Source organism: Phytophthora infestans, genomic scaffold (assembly GCF_000142945.1).
Source record: "Phytophthora infestans T30-4 supercont1.45 genomic scaffold, whole genome shotgun sequence".
NCBI classification, from domain to species: Eukaryota; Oomycota; class Peronosporomycetes; order Peronosporales; family Peronosporaceae; genus Phytophthora; species Phytophthora infestans.
The window spans coordinates 1,161,031-1,184,586 of record NW_003303714.1 but is presented as its reverse complement, the minus strand read 5'-3'; the positions used below and the strand labels follow the sequence as shown (position 1 = coordinate 1,184,586).

Here is a 23,556-nt window from a genome sequence, read left to right as displayed (position 1 = left end):
TTCTCGAAGTGGGGTTAATGTCTTTAGGCCTGTAAGGCTGCCAATTCGGAATTCCACTGATCTCAATCTCTTCACGATTCATCAAATTCATCATTTGCTGACGCTTTGACCCGACATTCGGGGGAGGAAGCAAAATCAGCACGTGCACATGACCCTTTTCAACGGCCGCTTCTTCTTCGGTCACTACGCCCAGTTCACGACTAGCCAGCCCAACGGCTCGAAGCTTCGCGTCCACGAACTGTAGAGGCGTGCAGCCATTAGTGTCCCTCACGCCTTCCAGCGCGTCAAGTTGTGTTAGCCACGCGCCGTCCGCCGTCTTCTGCAGGAAGAGCTGCAGTTTGCCTGCATCAATCTCTTTGAGGTCGTTGGCCTTCTCGCTTTCTTCAAGTCATCCACGGTTTTGCCTTCGTCTACTTCCACGGAGAACGCACTTCCCGCCACACCAAAAATGGCGCAAAAGAGCTTCACCATCTTTACTCGGGCGGATTCTGGAATGAGGAAGAGCTTCTAGGGCCAGGAATTTTGTTCTTCTAAGGAGAAGGGAATTCCTGGTGTACTTAAGCGGAAATGAAATAGACTTTCAACATTTAAAAACAGTTTTTTTAAAACACGTACTGGTATTTTAATTCTTGTTAGAAATCTGTTTTAAATAAAATATTGGCTGATTGCAAGTGCTCTAGCGAAATCAAGGCGCCATTTATTCAAAATTCCCTACCAGAAAAAACTAAAGGTGTGCATGGACAAGTAACTTTACATCAGTGCAACGTTTTTTTCAAGTCCTTAAAAGGCCCTAGAAAATTAAATTCGGATGATTTACCTAGAATGACTTCCAGTACTATTATAAAGTAGCAACGTGTGGCCACTTTCACCGTCTACGCCTGAGGACTAGTTACTACTCATTTCTACTCAATAACAGCTTGATCAGCCCGAAAATGCTTCCAAGTCCACCAAAAAATCCAATGAGGAGAATAATCACTCCTTCGGTCAGAAAGAGATTGTGCTTTTGACCCCTCGACAAATGCTTTTTGACCTGTCGGACAGTTTTCAGCGAGGGGGATGTCTGCACCGATTTGACGAAGCTGGGGTATTTGCTTAGACTCTTGACTTTTTTCATCAGCTCCGGGTTTTCCTTGATACTTTTGATCCCTTTCTGAATAGCGGGGTTGTTTACCAGACGTTCCGCCTGCTTTATAAAGGTGGGATTCTCCCTTAAGTTCGGCAATTTCTTCGGGTTCCTCGTGAGCAAACTCTTCAATTTGCCGAGATTAAGAATCGCCCTCTCTTCATCTTCTTGGTGGGGGTTTCGGCCATCAGCCTAAACAGCGATTGGCTGGATCGGCGAAGCCTTCGTGGCTTTCAGGAGACTTGAATCCGACACACCCGTATCAGAACGTTCGGCGCGATTAAAGCCAAAGTAAGCGAAGAAGCTGAGTAGAGTCAGAAACAAGGACGAGCGTACGCCCATATTGGTTGTTGACGTTAGTAGTTCGTATTGTGCAGTGAGCACAGCAGTGATTGAAATTCCGCTTTGTTTAGTGCCGCGGACAAAGCATGAAAACACGGGAACACTTAAAAAGCAGTTTTTACAGATGAAAGTCGTTACGTCGACCAGTTTTCAAACCAACAACGAAGTCGCGATCTAAGCGAGGAACCTCGTTAATTTAAGCTGGTTAGCAGACTACAAATAACATAGCAGACTTCAAATATCATAACGCTAGTTCAAATTTGTAATAAGCTAGCACTTATTAAGAAAACCATATCTCAATGTAAAAATTAAAGTAAATTACACTAGTAAATCGATGTATTGTGCCTTTCTGCCAAAATGCCCTCTGGTTAACCCAATTAACGCGGGGGGGGAGGTATTCTGTTAGACAGAACAAGGGAATTACTTGGTTAAACTATGGTTGGAAGATCGCAACAATTTATCTGTTTCAAGCCCTTGACGTAATAGACGTTGCGAACAGACGCAAAAATGCTGTGCATGTGAACAAAGTATCTACAATTTATCCACCACGTGGAAAATCTTACGCTCGCAATTGGGCAAGTTTGCATATAAGGCGATTCGCAACCCTCTCTGTGTTTATTTCCTGCTCAAAGTGATCTCCAAATGCGTCGCGGCGTCGCCGTGGTTTTAGTGGTGGTGAGCACGAGGTGATAAAGCGCGCTCACCAACTTTTCGACCAGTTCTAGGCTTAGCAGGAAGTAGTCGGATGAAACTGGTCGAAATTTGTTCTAGACTTAGCAGGAAATAGTAGGATGAAACTGGTCGGAATTTAGTGAGCGCAAGATGAGAGGAAGAAGTCGGCGTGTGTCGAACTTCATTCTTATAACACCACACCAGGTTTGCTATTAGCAGATGCTACTCGTTATCGCTGTCTTCCTCACTTAGTCCCTCCAGCTTTCGCTTCCGTAGGCGAATTCACCCCCGCAGATGTGCCGGAATAGCAGACCCACTACACAACGATTCGTGCCATATTTGGCTGCATGTCAATGTATTTCCCGTTTCCGAGAGCCGAACCGTGCTACACAAAGTCTTAAATCCTTCAAGAGCCTCCGAGCATTCTCGACAATAGAACCTGCTCTCGAAGCTTTTTACCTTGGGTGGGCTCAGCGCCGAACATACCTGGCAGAGATGCTGTCGGCTTTTGATCTTCTCTTTGCTCTTGCCGGATTTAGCCTTGAATAGTTCATCAGTGCTGCGCAGCTCGTGATCAAGATTTTCGGTCGGCACACTCGCCAGATCTTCTGCATGTCGGTTGGTACGGAAGCTTACAGCTGTAACGGCAAGTAACTCCACGAGAAGCTGCCGCATGTACTCCGCGTGCAAGGGCGCACGCTTACCTTTCCGCTTCATTACCATCTGGTGAAGAATGAACCATTGACGAGTGCCACATCTATAAAGGCGAGAAATAGTTGGCGGTATAATTTCTTGAATGCCACCCAGCGCTGTATCGAATACCGCTTAAGGCGGATCTGGTCGTGGGTGTCCACGCCACCCATTCTAGAATTGTAGTCTGCGATAAGTTGCGGGCACGGAACCTGTGTGACAGCTCCTGCCTTCTTGTCCTTCCTCGTCACGTGGTGGAGTACGCCGTGGCGATCCGATGCACAGGACTGGAGTCCATCCAGGCAGTGGCAACAGGTGCTGGGAACTGTCTACATTGCGCGATCCTGTACGTCCCCCTCGGCATGTACTGCGGCCCTTTCTTCTGTGGGATCGTGAGATCTGACGGCCACTCAAGTCTGTCCAAACGCTGAGTACCGACGTAGTAGAAACCCAAAGTCAGCAGCGCGAGTGCCAACGCAGGCGAGCTGCAGAAGTTATCCGCTACAATCAATCTCTGCCTCGCATATCCGTCTAACGTTTTTGTGATATTGCGGTTGACGGCTCTCTGTGACGAGCCTTTCTTTTTCTTGTCGTTCTGTAGCCACATGAGTGGCCCACCACCTTGTTCCGTAGCCACAGGAGAAAAACACCGTCGGCCCCTTGTGCTGCAGCCGTATGAGTAGCACCGCCAGATTGACCACCTAAATGTGAATGTTCGTCGCGTTCTGGTGCTGCCGTCCGTATTAGCCTCTGCGCTGCTGTTTACGCCGCTTGTTTCCCCATTGGCGGCCGTCTAACGGGTACTGGAAGCTCGTAGACGGCTGAACCGGAACGACATGCGTATTGTCATAGACTTTTCGTCCATTTAATTACGCACATTTAGTACACACATTTATCAATAGAATATACCAATCGTCGTACCACAAAAATAGTCCGAATTGACGCGATCCTTGCGAAGCTTGCCCTTCACACCAGCCTTTACGCACGTGAGCCCGATGTTCAGCCCCGTCGGCGGCCTTGCCTTCCAGCTGGCCTTTACGAGCTGATTCCACAGCTTTTTGAACTATTTCGTATCCACACCGTCTAGCACATCCATCGTTTTATAAAAGAGTGGCAGTTGGGTGGGGGGATAAAATGGTTGGGAGCTGAGTTTTCATACCTCTTCACCGCTTATACTGTATTTTCTATGGATGCCTGAAAATAATCATCTATCTCACCAGCTCTAATCCTCAGTGATACCCCCCCACCCAAAGCCATACAAAACTGTATATGCGAGGAATTTACGTCATTTGTCCCGCGTATAAGCTCTCGGAATAATGACACCTGTAATATCACTTAATCTGTCGAATACTTAAGAACCCTAAGTAGCTGTCATTGAACATACCCTTGGGCCAGTAAAGCTTATGCATTAACATAAAATGGGAAGCGCTTCAAAGTGCATAGCCTTTAGTGAGAGCACAACGCTTTCTTCTAACCTATCAATTGCCGTTTTACAGGATGAACTTAAAGGAGCTAAATAGCCTAAGATTAATTTTTATTTTGACGTTTGATGCGGTTAGAGCCAGGGCGAGCTCTGCATACCTGTATTAAGGGCTCTATCTCGAAGTGGTTTAAGCACCCTAAGCTATTTTGCAAAAAAATCCCGTTAGACGCCCTAAGCATTTTCGTCAGTTTTTAAAAGTTTCAATGATTGCACGTAAAATATTACATTTCCGTGATATTTTTAATTACCTAGCAGTACAGTCCGCGCACGATGCTGCCAGACGATCGCCAAACTGAAGTATTTGTCGCCGAGAATCGCTACGCTGTCTTGCACTTCGCTGGGGATAAATTCAATGTAGACGGGTACGTGCGTTTATCTACGGCTTGACCCTGTTTGATCATGACTTGCATTTCTCCGTAGACGAGATTTCGAGGGATGTTAATTCTTCAAGTGACGACCCAGACGACCACCGCGACGAAGGAGTTTTAAGCGTGAGCGATTCAAACGAGGAGTTGCAGTAAAATCTTGAGGAGATTGGTGAAAACAAGCGGTTGCTAGACATTTTTGTACGTTTGTTGACAATTAAATTTAATGGCAAGCGCAGAATCGAAGCCAAAGTCCTCTCATCGACAAGGTTTGTACTGCTGCTACTCTGATCTCAGCTAATAAAACAACTGTGTATTATTTAGCGTAATATTGTAGGCGCTACAAAATTAATCTGACCGGAGACACAAGCTCTCAAGAGGAAGACGTTTTGGTGTCGGTGAACAGCATAATCTGAAAAAACACACACACACAAGTCCGGACCGAAGTGCTGTATGACTTGCTGCGCCAAAACATGTACTGTTCAGGGTACGTTGATGTGCTGTATTGGACAGATCTAAGGTGACCAGGTTTCTGGATTTTGTACGATACAGAATACTACTGATGTCACTCGATTTTGTGTTCTGTATACTAAAGAGCTGAGGTTTACCTCGGGGCTGAGAAAGATTAAACTATAGCAAAGGGGGCGGCACAGAGAGCAGCTATCCGAAACGTGACAAAGGTTTTTACTCGGCAGCCGGAAAGCGTCTCGTCATCGCAGACAACTTTTATAGCTCATGTGCTCTCGCTCTCGCACTTATTGCAATGGGCTTTTAGCTGGGATGGCCAACCGCACTGCAGTTCAAGCAAAACTCACGACCGAAAAGAATGGCTCGAGGAATCCATACCGTATCGCACATGCAAGACGCTATCCAGATCTAGTAGCTCTAGATTGGATAGATTTGACACCTGTACACATGACTTCAATTGATTGCTCCACAAACCAAACTTTCGTCACAACGAAAGACAAACGCACAGGCGCCATGATACAAGTACCGTGTCCACAGCTGGTTGTTGACTACCATGCTGGTAAGGGGTGAGTAGTCTCACACGATCAGCGCATACTTCAAAGACATTCTATTCAGCGGTGTGTTGTATTAAAAAATAATTACCACCAACTATTTCTTGCGTTCGCGGATATGGCCGTGGTGAATGGGATTTTACTACACAAGTTAGTGATGAAAAAAAAAACAAGGTGAGCGGGTCCCCACACGTGCTGAATACATGCGACAACTTCAGGTGGAGCTGCTTGGGGTATCCAGCGATACTTTCCAGACAAACATACACGCTGAAGATTTGGCATGTGTCCCGATGCGTACAAGTGAGCACGTGTGGCAAAACACAACAGATCTATACAAGGCAAAATCTGGAAGGCAAGCCGGAAAGTCAAGACGTCGTCAATTTCTCTGCAAAGTTTGCTCTGCTTTCAGCCCTCCTCTAACAGAGTTACATGGTGTGGAACACACAGGGGAACGGAGTACCCGGAGAGCTAACAAATTCTAAGAACATGAAATGGATAGTTAATATACTCTCAGTACATAAGCTGGAGAGTTAACAAGGTCTCTCAGTACGCTGGCTAAAAGCCACACGTTATGCATTTTAATAACGAGGAAATCATCGTTGCTTCGGAAACCGTCGAATGTGTACGGAAGTGCAATCTCGCGGCGTGATTTCCCATCGGCCAAATTGACAGCGACCTCCCCTCTACCTTTGCGGACAGTGATGTCCGACGGAAGTACCGACAAGCATGACGCGCAGAAGAAATTGTTGGTCGCTCCTGAAACATGGAGCGCTCGCAGTGGTCGCTGGGTACCGGCGACATGAAGACTGGCAATGATCAATCTTGAATCGCTAGGCGTGGTGGTGGCATGAAAGTGTGCATGTAGCGCAGTGTTCGGGGTCACGTACACAGACCCCGCACTAAACGCGAGCGGATACACTGGTTACATGGTTGCCATGGGTCAGGGAGCATTCGAACGTGTATACGTCAAGGGCGCTGATCTTGTGAAGGGCCAGTACGGAGCCTACTTGGTGTACCACGAAAGCAATCAGAACTTGTTTGGTTACAACGTCGTCACTAACACTACAGGGTCTCACTCTTCGGTTATTTTCACGGCATTGATGGACCAATCAGTGAATCGCTTCTTCGCAGCACCCAACTCTACAGACTTGGCTTCGAACGTGAACCTGAAGGTGAACAACTACCCGTTGCCGTACACGGCAGCAGCGAAATCGGCCTTCAGCTCCAACACATGGTTTGTCGCAGCTCTCTTCATCATTTGATTAGGTTTAACTATACTAGATAGTTAAACAGATACATTTACCCCTAGGCGGCTTTGCCGCAATAATAGCAAGGAAAACACTTCTGGTTTTGAAGCATAAAAATTGTGGTATTAGCTTTGAGCGCTGGCCTTGGACGGTAAGAGTCCTTTGGATAAGGAACTTAGTATTTGTGACTCTTGGAGTCGAACGTCTTCCTCCGACGTTAAAGCTACGGCAGCCCCGCTGCACTTGATGGCACTTGTAGTCAATCCCGCTCCTGAGTCGGTTGACTATATCCTCTGCGAGGATGGAGCACCCCGTGTTCGCGAATTTGCCCCCGGCGCAGCAGGACGCGCTTACTAAGCTTATGTCCTTGCTTGGCCAGGAGGGCGTGGCTCATCTTGCGTCGCAAGGTCCAGAGGCGGTCACTGCCAGGCTGGAATCGTTCTCCCGCTACGAGAACGCGCTCTTGGAGCATGTCCAAGAGAAGATGAGCGCCGCAACGGCGGCGGCGTCGATGACGCGTGAAGAGTCTATGAGACTGAAACCGCTCATGGTGAGCGTAAAAACCTTCGAGGGGAAGGATGGAGAGAATCTCCTTCTCTGGACCCGTGAGGTCGAGATGGCCATGGGATCGGCCCTGCTCCAGTCTGAGCATCAGCGCGTGGCGCTGGCTATCTCCAGGCTTGGAGGTCGCGCTCGCGAATGGGCACTAACGTGCGGCACGTCTGTTGACGCTGCATTTCCCACTTGGGATCAGCTGAAGCAACAGCTTCCGCGCGTGTTCGCGCCGCCTAATCAGACGTACCGTATCCAAGAGTTGAGAGCTCTTATCGCCGGAATGGCGGCGGGCCCTCTTCCGGAACTGGCCAGCGTGACCTTGTTCATAAAGGGACTTCGTGTGAGCACAGCTCGAATGTAAGTGCTTCGTGTACACCCTAACGCTTTCGAAGAGGCGGTGAATGTGGCATTAAATGCCGAGCACAACTACAGGTCGGCTCAACCTGGTTGAAGCGCTGGTAGCGCAAGCTCTTCGAGCGGTCCAGAGCCGATGAACTGCAGCTATGCTGAAGACAAAGAAGCGGAGTTTCTTGCTGCGAAACAACGCGCCAGCATCCGCCGATGCTGTGTGTGCAATAGCACTAAGCACTTGAGGGTATATTGCCCTTTGCGCAGGAAGTACGAGGCTCCGGCGAGTCAACCCTCCGGGTCATCGTCGGGAAATGGCATCTCCCAGTAGGGACGGCATACTGGGGAAGAACCGCGTTCTGTGGTGCCCCGAAGGGGTAGAGGACAACGGGGCTCAGCCTCGAAGAGAGCTGAGCTCTCTTACCAGACGCGTGTGGGCAAGCCGGGCTTGCTGGTTGTTCAAGCGAACGTGAAGGGCTTCGCAAAGCCATGGAGAGTCTTGATTGACTGGGGAGCCTCGGAAAACTACGCCTGTCGCTCCACCCTGGAAGGGAGTCAGCTGTATGCTGAGGCACTGGAAGTACCAACGAGAGATATCATCTCTGTTCGTCTCGCGACGGGGACACTGGTAACTGTATCGAAGGTCTCTGTCGACCTGGGATCGAAAGTTTGAGAGCTTCGATAGCGTAGAACGCTGTTTGGTCTTAGACCTGGATGCGAGGTATGACCTCATCCTTGGTATGGCATGGCGGGAACGCTTTGAGCCATGGATCGACCGGAAATCAAAAACGCTTGGTGCGTCGCACCCTGCATCTAGTGGAGCTTTGGTGAGTGATGAGCCCACCGCTTATAAGAGGCAGGCGTAGTGCTGGACATTGGTATGTCAAAACTTGTTAGCAACGAGGTTGCTGTTTGTCCTGAGGGCGTACGTGGTGCGGCACGTTATCTGCCGAGCGGTGCAGGTCAGGTCAATGACCAACTGCTGGGTCCTGGTGAGGACGAACTCGGAGTGGCGCGTAATCCACTGAGTGGTACGAATCTGGTCGATGACCTACCGCTGCGTGGCTCGATGGTCGCGGTCAACTGCGAGTCGAGGCATCCTGGGCGTGACCCAGGAGATGCAGGTGAAGTGAGACCTAGTTCACTGTGTGACGGTCACGGACCTCTTTTCTTTCAGCCGAGTGTCTTGCGAGACACTGCATCCTCTTCGGGGAGTGATGGAGCTGCTGCACCCGGTGGCGGTGATGGAGATGTCGCCACACCGCCCTTATCCGGCCGGGCTCGGTCGCGGAGGGAGCGGAGAATGAGACCCAGGGCGTATATGACGTCTTCGACGTCGGACGAGGTGTCCAACGGGATGAGCTGTGAGGCTCCACGTAATTGCTGTGAACAGCTGTGCACACCTGTGAACGGAGCGACGGGAGAGGTAGAAGGCAACCTCAGCCTTGACACTCTGCCCGCTGCAGCCGCTCCGCTAGCGCTGGACGAGATGTCCATTGTCAAGTTTGGCGAAGCCTTGAAGGCAGGCGAGCTAGCCGAGGTGGTCCTGCTGGGACCTGAGAAGGAGTTGAACTCCTCATCTGTCGTGGATGACGCGGTAGTTGAGGATACCAAGAAGGCACTGAGCGCAAGAAGTGGATCGACGATCCTAAAAGATCCACCAGATCCCTTCTATCCTGTGGTGAAGGAGTAAGAAGACGTTGTCGCGAAAGACCTACCGATGGGCCTGTCTCCGGATCGAGGAGTGTGTCATGAGATTAACCTGGTTCTTGGAACCAAATACTGCGTGACAAGGCAATGGCCTTTGCCGAGAGAGCAGTGTGACGTCATTAACGCATTCTTTCGTGCGAAGCACGATGCAGGGATGGTGCGTGAGAGTAAGTCTACGCACTCGACACCCACGTTCGTGTCAGAAAGCCACACGGCAAGTGGCGCATTGTCGATGCTTTTAACAAGCTAAGCGCGACCACTATCCCGGCGCAAACGCCGATTCCTCGCAAGGATGTTCTGCAGAACATCATGGTAGGCTGTACGTTGTACAGCACGCTCGACTTGGTCGATGGCTACTACCAATTGCTCATGAGAGCAAGCGACATTCCGCTGACAGCGGTGAGTACTTCGCGCAGTATGCTCTGGGAGTAGCTGGTCATGCCCCATGGGCTATCATACGCACCAGCAACGTTCAACCGTCTTGTGACGCAGTTTGTTGGGCCCACCGGGCGTACGCTCAGACGTACATTCACGATATATTCGTCCGTCGTCGTGCCAAGCACGGAACGTCAGACGTGGATAACCACTTTGGCCACTTGCGAGCGGTGCTCGAGTGCATGCGCACTAATAAGTCGTATGCCAACTTGGATAAGTGCGTCTTTGACGCGAAAGAGATACCTTTCCTCAGGTCCTTCATTGGGAAGCGTGGCTTACGGGCCGATCCTGCCAAAGTCAAGGCCATCGTGGACTGGCCGGGGCCCCAAGAACCAAAAGACTTACGCAAGTGGCTAGGCCTAGCCAATTACTTGCACAAGTACAGCGCGAATTACGCGGAGACGGCTCGGCCATTATCAGATCTAGTTAAGAAGGACGTACCATGGTGCTGGAACGTCGAGCACGACGGAGCCTTTGAGGCTGTGAAGGAGAGCCTCCTCCAGGCTCTGATCCTTGCGCTACCGGACCCGAAGAGTCCGTTTAGCGTCGTCTGTGACGCCTCCGATTTTGCAATCGGTTGTGCTTTACTACAAGGAGACGCCGAAGGGCGTGAGCGCGTGATTGCGTTTGTGTCTCGCCAGCTCAAAGCTACAGAGAACGACTATCCAGTTCGTGTCAAAGCGCTACTTGCAATGAAGTATGCCCAAGTCAAATTCAGGGTACATCTGCTAGGCTTAAAGTCTTTTGTGATCTTTACTGATCATGCGTCGTTACGCACTGCGACACCGTCGCCTCATCTCTCTCAGAGAATGGCAAGATGGCTTTCCTTCTTTGCCGAGTATAACTTCGAGGTGAAGTACAAGCCGGGGCGGATTAATGTAGTGGCCGATGCAGGCCGGACTCCGTGTTAGCTCATGTCATGCCAGTGACGTCGTCAGTGCCTGACTTGATACGCGGAACGTATGCACAAGACGATATGTGCGCACGGGCTCTTAGGAGCGAAGCGTTTAAGGACTCTAACAAGCAATTGTCCACAGGCTGCATCGATACTTGCTCGATGGCGGCCTGCTGCACTACATCACCGACTCTTTGGATAACTCTCGTGTTGTCGTTCCTCATAATGGGGATCTCAAGTATCGAATCCTCTATGAGGTTCATGATCCGCCCGTGGGCGGGCACTTAGGTCGGGGGAAGACATATGGCTCCGTGAGCTCCTGGTACTGGTGGCCCAAGAGGTATAAGTGGGTCGGCACACATGTACGCACGTACGAGACGTGTCAACGGACAAAGTCCGCGCCGAGCACGGCGGCGCCATTGGCGAGTTCGCCTGACTCCCAGGGATGTTGGCAGTCCATGAGTATAGACTTTGTGTATGGCCTTCCCAAGGATAAAGCGGGAAACACGGGTATTGTGGTCTTTGTGGATTGATTGAGCAAGATGGCTCATTTAGCGGCGGTGCTGGACACCATCGATGGCGAGGGTACTGCTTTGCTGTTTTTAGACCGAGGCTTTCGCCAACATGGCTTGCCTGAGGCAATTGTCTCCGATCGAGACCCGTGCTTCACCGCGAGGTTCTGGACGTCCCTCTCCAAAGTGCTCAGCACTCGTTTGGACATGTCCATAGCGGACCATCCGCAGCCCGACGGTCAAACCGAACGCGTGAATCGCGTTGTGGCGGTTATTCCGCGGAAGCGTATGCGCTGAGGCGCTAAAACGCTAGAACTAGATGCTCCCACTCGATGAGTTCGCATTAAATAATTCAGTGCACGCCTCGACAGGCTACACGCCGTTCAATGTGATCGTCTTGGCGAGCCCTCGCGTCCCACTGACTCCGCGACGCAATGGCTCAGGGCTCGATGGGGGGGGGATAGCCGAGCGGCTAGCTGATGTCAGCCCTGTTGCGGCTCGCAAGCAAGTCAATGACTTTGTCGCTTTGATACTGAGCGTAATGCGTCAAGTACGCGACGCTATAGCTGAAAGCCAAGACACGCAAACAGAGCATGCATATGTCAAGGGCAGACGGAATGAACAAAGTTTTAAGATCGGGTATCAAGTTTTATTATTAAATGCAAAAAACTACCTATTCATGCAATGTCTTCAGTCTTTAAGACAAAATTGAGACCACGGTTCATAGAATCGCTCAAGGTCGTGGCCAAGAAGGACCTAGCGTATACGCTTAACCTTTCTTGATGCGCACGCATCCAGTCTTCTACGTTGGCTTACTCAAGCCGTATTAGGACCCTGCTCAGGTAAGCGCGGAGGCGTTAGCGCCAACGGTGGCTGGGCCACGACAGACTGCGCAACAGCGGGAGGCCGAACCACGGCAGGCTGGACGACAGCAGATGGCCGGGCCACAAGACGCAACAGCAGGTAGATCTGACGTTGCAGCTGAGCGACTTGACGCTCAAGGTCCGCGACTCGGTTCTGAACCGACTGCGGTTGTTCAAAATTGATAGTTATCACAATCGTATCAAATCATAACTTGTTCAATCAGAGATCTCGAATAGTCCATGTGGTGGGTACACTTTCGCATGGCTTTGCAGAAATGTATATGTTATGTCTCGGGGCGCCGGGTCTCCCACATAAAAAGCTTCAAACAGATTAACTATTGCTTTTCTATCAATAGTGAAATCAACATAAGTTCTTACTCTGTAAAAATACCGAATAAAACACCGTTTTAGAAAGGTTAACAAGTCGATGTCGCTGATTGCAGACATAGCCATGTAATCACCGCACGAGCGCAACGATTTACGTGCGTTGCTTTGGAGCCGGGTCAATACCAGAAGATAGTCTTGTTCTCGAGCAAGTGGGTCTTCCTACCGATACAAACACAGACTCGCGTCGCATTCAAGCGTTTTAATCGAGCGCCTTGAACCGTTAGGTGACACCCCAGCAAGCGCGTAATAGAGTGCAAAGGTTACTGAAACGTACTCCCGCTGAAAAACACCTAACGCGCATGCTTGATACCCTCTTGGAGTATAAGAATCATGAGGGCCTTGTGATTCACAATTTAAACGACGTGACGTGCGACGTTGTGATGCAAAGTGCAACTCAAAAGGTAGCTTTTGAGCAATGGAGCTACACTTAATGCATGTACTGGGGTTACGGCACGGGAAACTTGGGGCTTCGTCTCGGTAAGGTTACTCATTAATTGTGTGAAGTCAAACAAATTCCCTTTTAGGTTTTTTTGTCAGGCGCCTTTATCTTTGGGGCGCCCTTTACGCTGAGCGCCCTTATCTCTGGGGTGCCCTTATCTCTGGGGTGCCCTTATCTCTGTTGTAGCACCCTTTCTATTGTCTCTTAAGTTTATGTAAATGCAGGTGCTGCGTGCGTTGCTTAATGGAGGTGCGTTAAGCTGAATCTTGTGGTAGGAGGCACCGACCGTATGGATACGACAAGGCCCATACACTAGCAGTAGAACAACACACAGCCTTACAAACCATTGGTTGAAAAATTCACCAATGAAGTTGCCGTGGTAATCGGCGTCACTGGCCTTGTAGTGAGACGGCCAAAACTCGCGAGCGTAGGGCGCCCACTCCGCAGGCAACTTTCTGTTCTTCGTGTACACCAAAATCTAATATCGCTAACCCTTACCGCTTCTTAAGCAGCCACGTCGACTTGAGTTACGTAGCAAGAGCTCTCGTCTAAATTTGGTTATGAAAACTTATAGCATCTTCGTGAATTTAAGTTTAAAACCTTTTTTGCAAGTATACCCTCCTAAAAGAAATGCTATCATCCGTGCTCGCCCGTGGATCACGCAAGCGTCCCTAAATACAGCTTACATCCATTGGTTCAAGCTCATCTCGCGTTGTACGCGGTATGTTAAATTTACCTGTCTTAATTTTTACCCTTGCTGCCAAGATATATTATGTCGTTGGCAGCTTTGATAAAGTGAGGTCATTTATCATGTCGAAAATAAGACTTTGGAACTGTTCTGCCTCTGATCTTAAAGGACAACCATTGAGACCCGCAAGCCGATGTGACAGTCGCGTCTTGGTACTTGTTCCAGTGGACCACGTAGTGTTTGCCAACGTCCTGCGAAACCTCCAAATGCGCAGCTAAACGCTGGCGAACGGCTTGCTTCGCTGGGTCAAGTCGTTGTTGAGCTTCACCCAAAGAAAAACTCGTGTGCACGTACGGTGTGCAGTTTCGCGTTGGGAGTTAAGTGCCTCATACTGAAAGCAAATGCGGATGTAAAGCAGTAGCAGCTGAGAAATATGAACTTTGCGTCGTGACGATTCTATATGGGTTCTTAGATTATTCGTGCAGTCAGTATTGCAAAAGTTATAGGCATAAAATGCTGGTGGTGCATTTCATCTCGCCAGTACAATAGTGGATTGTGACTTTCACAAACTTTGGCCAATCGGGCATCGGATGGCTAGTCAATAAAAAGAGAGGGTAAGGCTAGACCTAAGATTTGACGCAAGAATGGTAAAATTTAATCTCTGGTAGCTTCAAGGCGTACGTAATACCTCCGAGCTTCCGTAAGGGCTGCAGTAGACAATAACGTCCGAATTGGCCAATTTGCGCTGGTCATTTTCTACTTCGTAGGTCCTACGCAGGGAGCCTGGCTATTTTGGTTGAATACAACAATACATCAGACCTATCTTTAGTGGAGTGTCAACATTGATGGCCAATCGTATAGTAAGTTTATAATATAACCAATCATATCCAAGTAATGTATCAGGCTTGGTCAATCAATTCATAAAGGGGTAGGTTGGTCATCGAACCTTACATCCGACGTATCTGACCGGAGGCGGGGGAAATACGTATATCCCCTTACAAAATTCAGGAGGTGGGCATGTCACACGCATATTTCTTTTTATACGACCGGTGCAATCATTGCAGTACATAAGCCTCGAGTAGCGCTTCCTGAAGTGCTACTAAAGCGCTAAGAATAACTACCGGGCCGTCGCTATGAACTCGCTCTTTTAAGCTTGCAACTCAACCTTTTGCATAAAGATCCAATAATGATAGGAGAGGATGAAAGCGTACGTCAATTAAATGTATTTATTGCACTGTTTAAGACTCTCTATCAGCTGCGGTTCGAAAGACACGAAAGCCTTGGTACTTGACCTTTCGCCACACCACGCTCGCAATATCCCTACTCTCAGTTTCGGCACTCATCGTGGCTGTGAGTGTCGACGACAGCTCGCCGCCTCCGAAGTCCGATATGAGTTGAAGGATGACCGCCTCTCTTACCAGGTGGCGATTAGTGAACCTCCACGGGGTCGAACGACGTGGATCGGAAGCTCGACGTACTCGCGGGGGGAGGAGGCGCACGATGCGCCCGTGGCGACAAAAAGTATTCCTAAACCCTTACAGCACCGGAGTGCAAGGGGCCTGCTCCGGCTCATGTCAACGCTCTCATTGAGCAACGTCAAGCGGCAGTCAGGTAAGTATGAGACATGCGAAACGTGTCAGCGGGCTAAACGTGGAGACATGCGAAACGCATCAGCGGGCTAAACCCGCAGGGCACGCTTCGGCTCCGTTACAGCATCGGTAGGCTGTTCGAGTCTGTATCAGCGGGTGGACCGCCGGCGCTCTTCGCTCGAACGTGACGAGGCCTTCTTCATAATCTTACATGTTGAGGCTGTGCTGGAACGCCCGGAATCGCCTTCGGCGCACTCCCAGCCGTACGCGTATGGTGAGCACCCGACGAACACGGCGTGTGGCTCTGGGGTCCGTTCGTTTGGGGCCCCTCCGGTGTACGGTCTCGACCGCAGTATTACTGTTTAGCCAGAGCCTTGGGTGCACACGCCATCACTCTTGTCGACGACTGTGACCGGACCTCGCTTCGAGGAGCTGGATTTAGATGGGTCTGCAAGGAAGCAAACCCCTGTGAGTCATGGCACCACTTAAGCCGTCCAACGAAGGGCATCGGGTGCGTGCGTCATCATTGACTTTGGCAGGTCGATGAAATAAGATGCACCTTGTCTGGAAGACCCGCATAGAGTCCAATGAAGCGGCGCTTCAGCTTGTTGCTGCCGACAGAGCTCACAGTGTCTAATGGTAGGTTGCTTGTGTCTAATAACACGAATACATTCACTTGAAAAACAGTTAAGTTTCCTCTTCCGTGCTTGTCGAGTACCTCTTCTGTCTTTCCTGGGCCGCTGCTATTGCATCGCGGACCCTGCTAAGGACACCCAGCTTGGAGCCCACAAAAGCCTCCGCTTGTTTCCGAAGCGAAAACGGTTTCACATCTGACGTCTGGGAGGAAAGCGCTTTTCAAACCTCTCCCCCTTGATAGTAGAGGATGCAGCGTCTCCTCGATGCGTTTGAGGCCCTCTGGAGTAGCAGAAGCCATTTAAGTAGAACGGCGTGAGCCCAGTGGACGCGCGCATCGTGTTGATCGCAAGCACAACAGCTGGAAGCTGCGTCGACCATGTACGTGTTGCTTCCGCACACACAGGGCGCAGCGTGTCATAAAGAAATCGATTGGCGCGCTCTGCCTGGCCGTCTGTCTGTGGATGGTCCGCAGGGGACATCTGCAGACGAGTTCTTAGTAAAGTAAACAGTGTTTTCCAAAACGCAGCCATGAACCGCGGGTCTCGGTTCGAGACAATCGCCTCCTTGAGACCGTTATAGCGTAACACGCCATCGACGAGCAACCTCGCGGTTTGTTCTCGCGTGACGGAAACGGGATCTGGAGCGAGATGTACCATCTTGCTCAGCCGACACACGAGCACCAAAATCCCGGTGTTGCCGTGTCCATCGGTGGAAAGCCCAATACGAAATGAAGGCTCATCGACTTCCAGTCCTCCCGCTCCAACAAGTCCAGGCGACCCGCATGCCGGGCGTGTACGCTCTGATTCCCCGCCTGGTCGGCAGCATCATCGCCTGTCTCAAGGCCAAGTGGAATCTCATGCACGAGGACGTGTTGACAGAGGTAGTTAGCGTCCGGGTCCGGCGTCGAACTCGGACGAAAGTAGCGCTCCGGAGGACCCTGATACTCGTCCTCGTTTAAGTTCGTCCTTGCTCCTGCTTGACCGGAACGGAGAATTTCAGTAGCACGTGGAGCGGATTCTCTAGGAACGACGGCGTCGTGGTAAGCGACAGCTCTTCGCGAAAAGTGGAGGGGTTATGCCCACTCCGAGAACTCGTGGAAGGCGGTGAAACGGCTCCTGATAGACCGTCCGAAGACTGTCTTAATCTGGGAGCAGAAGTGGTGGCAGCTTTGTAAGTAGTCCGGGGCTTCTTGTCCGAACGGGGTACGGACGCTGACGACTCTTCGTACTCGCGATCATCGGGAGCGCTAGAATCCGTGTGGTTGAGAAGGTCCCTCGAAGGCATGCGTTTGTTGGTCAGGTGGGCGAGCCGGACACAAAGATCACGCTGGTACAGGATGGGTGACATCAGCTGATCTTAAAGGCGTCCCGTAACTCCGAGGGTGAATACTTGAGAACATGTCCTCGCACGAGTTCCGGTTTGGACAGGTTTCGGGAAAAACCCAGGGGGAGCCCCAAAGTGGGTAGATACCAATCCGGTTCTCGGGCTTCTTACGCAAGTCGTAACGTCCGCACGCGGGATTTGGTGGGTCGCGAGCTGTTCGCACCAGGTCCGCCGCCGGGCTGTTGACAAACAACACGGATCTGAGAACGCTCCCAAACGCCCTTAGAAGTGTGGCCACCAATAAGACCACGAGGAACGACGAGAGTCACCAAAACGTGGGACAACCCTCTGCGCAGGCCAAACAACCGCCGACCTAACTCGGCGATTTGTCGCTAGTGATCATTGTGATGACAGCCCCAACACACCTGTTCGCCCTGAAAGTCCTGTCATTAAGGCTAAGGGCTCAAAGCTAGCGATGCCGGAATGAGAAACATCGCTTTTACCGAGGATCGTGAGCGTGCAAAGAATGCTAAAGCCGCCGATAAAGACGCCAAGTCCTCAAAAATGTACACGGCTTCGAGGTCTTCACTCCACGAGAAGAAATAGACTGGTTACTCCAATTAGAACCTCTTCGGTTCCTCGTATGAATAGAGTCTGGAGGAAGCGGAGGGTGCCATCAATGAGGCCCAGGATATCGCAATCAATCTCGACTTGCAGCAGAAGAGATTTCAAACTGCCTAGCATATGCATGGTGTCCGGTGGCGGCATCCGTCAGCCAGGAAGCAGCCATCAACCCGTGAGGTTAACCCCCCCCCTCGAACCCACGGGAACATTGTGGATGCTCCCGGTCTCGTCCTCACAACTTAAACTGTACTCACATTCGACGAATCACGGGTTTGGTCTTTAGTCCGAAGCGACCGGAGGTGTCGGACTGAGGCGTTTGGTTGCGCGCTTGCCCGCCGCCTCGTCACCGTATGTACCGACCGCCTAGAGCGCCACCCTAGTACCCTCATGTTGTGCAGAGCGTTTGGCGCGAGGTTTAGGGCTTTGGCTTGCGACTTTTTGGTAGTTGCCTTGCAGTGTGCTTTCGCAACGTTTTTAGCAGTGTCATGACATCGAAGTGGAGCTCGAGACGACGAGCACTTTAGAGCTGCTTGAGGCTTTGTGACGTGAGCCTCCGCCGCTTTCTCGCAGCCAAGACGATGGCTTTCGACTTTGGGAATGCGAGATGTGACGCACTCTCCGTTGTCGGTTAGTACAGAACCTAAGTGGAGGAGGATATAACAGGGTACGTTACACGAGATCTTCATAGGATTTATTTAATAGAGCTGCTGTGGACCCTGGTCTCCTTTAAGTGTCTGTTTCAGTGCCCATGGGGCTGGGCTAAGCCGCATTTACACCGTGCCCAGAGAGAGTTTGTTTTCGACTGCGAGACACGTGACGGAGGATGCAGAACGAGAACGCTAAAACAGCTTTTGCTTAAGCACAACCGAGCTGAAAACGAGCGTATGGGAATTGGTTCTTGACGTTGCTGTTGATAAATTGTGCGTCCTAGTTATTTACTACATATAGATTTCACTTGTCAGTCTTGGGTCTCCCTTTCACGTCAATCCTTTAACATATACATCAGCGTAGAATATCAGAGCATCAGTAGGTCACGATATATAAGCATTAGTGTAGTACCTGAAACGTTTTGTGCATCTTCCCCCATCTTTACCGGCACATACATGAATCATCATTGATCGTCCTTGCCGTACCGATTGTCTATCGAATACGACGTAGTATACACTAGCCCGGAATATCAGAACATCAGTCGTACTTCAGATATAAGCATGAGGACGGTATGTAAAACGCTGGAAATATTTTACCACACAGAGAGACGACCATAGCCGCTGCCATAAGGACGTCACAAGATGAAGGAAATGCGACAAGCATTTAAAGAAAAAAGCGAACTTAACGCGAGCTACTAGTGCGTGCTGCCAGTCCTCCCTTGAGTTTAGCGGTTGCAAAGAGCCCCCCCCCCCGACTTTACCGGCACATTGTTCAACCGCCACGCCACTTTTTACTTTCGCACTGCGATTACGCATCCTTGTCGTAGTGATTATATAGCGATCAGACCAAAGTAAAGTGTCAGAAGACCAATACAATAGGCGTAGGTTGGGGCGTCATAAGCAAAATAGTACTACCGGTATTGGCTGATATCAATACAAAATTATCGCAAAATTTGAATTTGGTGTTATGTAGTAGTATTAGCTGATTAGGCGAGCGACTATAATACTCCTATAGTAAAATACTCAGAGTATCGAATTTGAGCTATTAATAACCACTGGTAATTCCAAAAAGCAGAAAAGTATAGAAGTTAATGATGCTTTTTTAAAAGGTAAATGACTTTAGTTTCTGGAATAACGTAATGCATGAAAAATCTGTATAAATGACAGATTGATTACCGATTGATATTCCAATACTTTAATCAAGTGGAATTGCGCGAACAAATTTGTGGCCGAAGAAAATTCTAGTTCGGTGACATCATTAATTTTAAATTATCGTTGACCAATGCGATATTCGTGGCGTTGGAAAATATGTTCGCGATAACCTGGGGTTGCATTTTTTGGGGCGTCTGGCCAAGCAAAACTGGTATGTATATAGCCATATTCATGGCGACTGCAACAAGATCGGCAGCTTCAATCCGCTCGTGGAGGTCCGCTTGCTTTCATATTCATGGCGACTGCAACAAGATCGGTAGCTTCAATCCGCTCGTGGAGGTCCGCTTGCTTTCGATAAGCGATGGTGGACTGGGCTGATATTAACTTACACACTAGCTACTGCGCGTAAAAGGTGTTTCGCTCGACCGCAGGATTGACAATAGATCAGCAGCTTCAAATGACCGCACAGCTGCAAGCTCAAGGTGACTGATGTCCTCTAAGGTCAAACGATCGACGAACTATCCTAACTCAACATGCCTAACACATTTGACCGTTTCGTCAAATGAAAAAAGTCGTCTAAGACTCAGAAGCAGACAACGAAAACTAGCACTTTAAAGGTGCGCAAAAATATCGAACAGAACATCAGATATGTCATTTGAAAGGTGTGCAAAACAACGAACAGAACAGCAAAAATGGCGTTTCTGAACACACAATATTACGTAGTTCAAATGGCTTCAGGAACACAGCCGCCTGAAAAAGTTAGAAGAGGTGTGGGAGGAACTAAATTTGCCAAGTAGTTCGACTTGTATTTTACAGAACGGCTTCAAGAACCTCGAATCGTTGCTGCTGCGCATGTACAACGAGGCGAGTACAGCACGAGAGACCTTGCACCGAGACAAAATGGACCTTGTAAGCTACTTATATAGGCCAACCAGTAAAAATAAGAACACGCCACTAGCACGAGCAAAGCTAGTATGTGTTATGAATCCTCGTGGTCCCAAAAGCGGAAGAGTACCAGGCACGGGTAAGCCTTTTACGAGGTCACCGAGTGTTCAACACTCGGTTGGAAGAATAAAAGGGATGCAATTCAAGCACCACCAGTCGTGCAAATCGGCAGCAATAAGCCGTCACGTAAAACTCCCGATAGTAATCGGCCAAAATACACAGTCTCTTGGCCTTGCCGGATGAACCCTCGCTACAGAGCTTCGAGTTCACCGACAGGCATAACACACTCAAGCAAGCTTGACCTGACGCTTACCTTGAAGCCGGACGTCGCTCTGTGTGCTTGAGTGGAAATACTATGTTGTGTATTTAAGCTTACCCTTTCGAGTCTATTCATAATAAGAAGTCCTAATCAAGTATAAAAATATCAAGCGAACAATGATCCGATATGGATCTTCTTGCATGCCAAGCGTCGTCGGCACCGTCGCACGAGTATCTTTAACGGTCCGCGCCCTCTCCCAGACGGTGAACGTGCTTCCAAAGGGTCGCTGAGTCTTCCGCCAACTCATCCCAACCACCACCGAGGGTTCGTACCGTAGATGGTCCGCTGAATGCGATTCCGGCCAGTCCATTATTAATAATAAGGACAGCCTGTATTCAGTGACATATGGACCGTATCCAATATCCGTTGAGAGTTCGGTAGTGACGCCGTCGAGTCCCTTGCACCTTGGCGTCTCCGTACATCACATGACCGGGGGTTCGTCGCTTGAACATCTTGGGCGGTGTCACGTCTTTGTCGACGGGTGATAATCCGCAACTACGGAGAAATCTCTACACCACAGTACTATTAGCGACACTACTGGTATAGTAATGTAAAAGTTGTTATATTCTTGTGTTGTTTGTTAGAAGGAAATTCACGACTGACTTCCTCGTTTCAGCTTGCTAAGCGTTTTTCAGAGCTCCTTATCTTTCAGCAGATCCCTCGTGTGTGGCGGTCCAGCTCCAATTCCCACCACGGTCAGCTGCTTCACGACATCACACTTGGAACGTCACTGACTTGGCCGCAGGTCCCGCTTGCTTGGACGTTGTCCGGGGAGTCTGGAGTGGGTAGACCTTCTGCAGGCCGTCAGTTAGCATCATGATTCCACCATCTAACTGTACTCCGTGACAATGTCTACCAGCACAATTTACGCTGCGAAATTGGAAGACCTCATTCGGACAGAACAGGTCAACCGCGCTGCGTTCCGCGTTGCGTTCATCAACCAAGTGGCATCAGGACAAGACCAGTTACAAAGCGATCACCAGTGCTGACAAGATTATACTGGATTGCCCTTGACTTGTATGATTAACACATCTTTGCCAGTCCAAACTGGCGGTAGTGTAAGCCAAAGTGGAATGTCCCGTAACTAGCTTATTATGTTTTTAGAGAATAAATTTTGAAATTTACTACAGACCATTGTGGACTTTGTGTAATGCAAAATCCGATTTCGTCCCATAGCTCATGGGCTCGCTGCGAATAGCAGCTGCGACGGAGAGTGCGTAGTGGCAACCCATCTTTTTGACTAAGCGCAGATCAATGCAGGACATGCAGTGGTCCGCTGCTCTTTCGAGCAAGCACATACGACGCTCCGTCATCCCGCCGTGCGGCAAATTGAACATTTGGTCGGAATTCAGAGCCATGTAAGTCTTGATGCGGGCCTTCAGAGAGCTGGAGTAGCCTGCGTTAGAGCACAACGGATTAGTGGGTATAACAAGCTCATTTAAGCTCTTAGTACCTTCGATCGGATTGTACGTATGAGAATAGGGGCAGAGCCGCAGTAGCTCCAGGTCCTCTCTGCCTTGGACCAAGTCTTCTGCCCGGTTGTGTGCAGGTGCGTTATCTAAAAGTTAACTATCTTTTTACTGACGAAATGGTCCCTGTAGACATATGTTGCCTTCACAGCATCGTAGATGTCGTCCACAAAAGCCGCATTCACTTCCATTTTAATGCTTTCACGTCGTCTAGACCAGTGAACCAGCCCAACCGCTGTGGAAACTGCACATTGCCATTGTAAGCTCGCGCCTTCAGAAGGTGGAGGCGTCACATCCGCACGCTGCCCAATAGGAGCTCGCCCTTGAGATCGTTTACAGTACACCTTTGCCAGTCCAAATCGGCGACAGTGTAAAGCAAAGCGGTGTAAAGTAACTCAAGTGACAAAAAAAATAATTTTTATTTCAAAAAAATTACTTTAGAGCAATGGCGATTTAGTGCAGAGCTAACTGGTGGTCGGCATCAAAACCTCTTCTTCTGGCATCATGCCAACAGAACCAAAGCATGGCCTCACGGCCTGGACACGCGTTCTCGACGCACACAAGGCTGGGCAGGACTAGGCCTTAGTAGCCGATTGCAATGGAATTCCAGCTACAACGGCTCGGACTATCGTCGAGCGAGGAACCCCGGACATCAAGAAGAGAGGCGGCGCGCGGGCGACATGCACTAAGTGCACGCCGGAGATGGAGGAGGCCCTCGTAGAATACCTGGAGGATAACTGCCAATACACGCTCGTGCAGATGCAGGAGATGCGGCAGTACGACTTTGGAGTTCGTGTCAGCACCTCCACAATAAGTAAGAAATTGTGTGACAAGTTGTATACTGTGAAACAGGTAAAAAAGATCTATTTTAATTTATATTTTATTTGTATTGTACTAAATGGCTAGTGTTTATTGCATAGGGTTCGAGTTGAGCCAGAAACATGTAACAACGATGTGAATATCGAAAAGAAGGAGGAAGTTTAGTGAAGCATTGCTGGCTCATGAGCGCAAGGGGTCCTGTCCTTTGTGTATTACGATGAAACAAATTTTAATTTTGTAATGCAAACGTACACAGGGCC

At 49.6% G+C, this 23,556-nt stretch overlaps 1 protein-coding gene and 1 pseudogene across 1 annotated transcript; both read right to left on the bottom strand.

Annotated features, from left to right (window-relative positions):
- Window positions 1–471, bottom strand: part of PITG_23280 — a pseudogene marked incomplete at both ends in the record, with an annotated part of 1,542 nt that extends 1,071 nt beyond the window's left edge.
- Window positions 472–2,381: 1,910 nt separating this feature from the next.
- Window positions 2,382–4,242, bottom strand: PITG_16388 (uncharacterized protein; the record flags this gene model as incomplete). The annotated part of the gene is made up of 5 exons (XM_002897396.1): window positions 2,382–2,453; window positions 2,624–2,894; window positions 3,079–3,422; window positions 3,814–3,890; window positions 4,212–4,242. The coding sequence occupies 5 exons, from the start codon at window positions 4,240–4,242 to the stop codon at window positions 2,382–2,384; spliced, it is 795 nt and encodes a 264-aa protein (XP_002897442.1).
- Window positions 4,243–23,556: the final 19,314 nt, after the last annotated feature.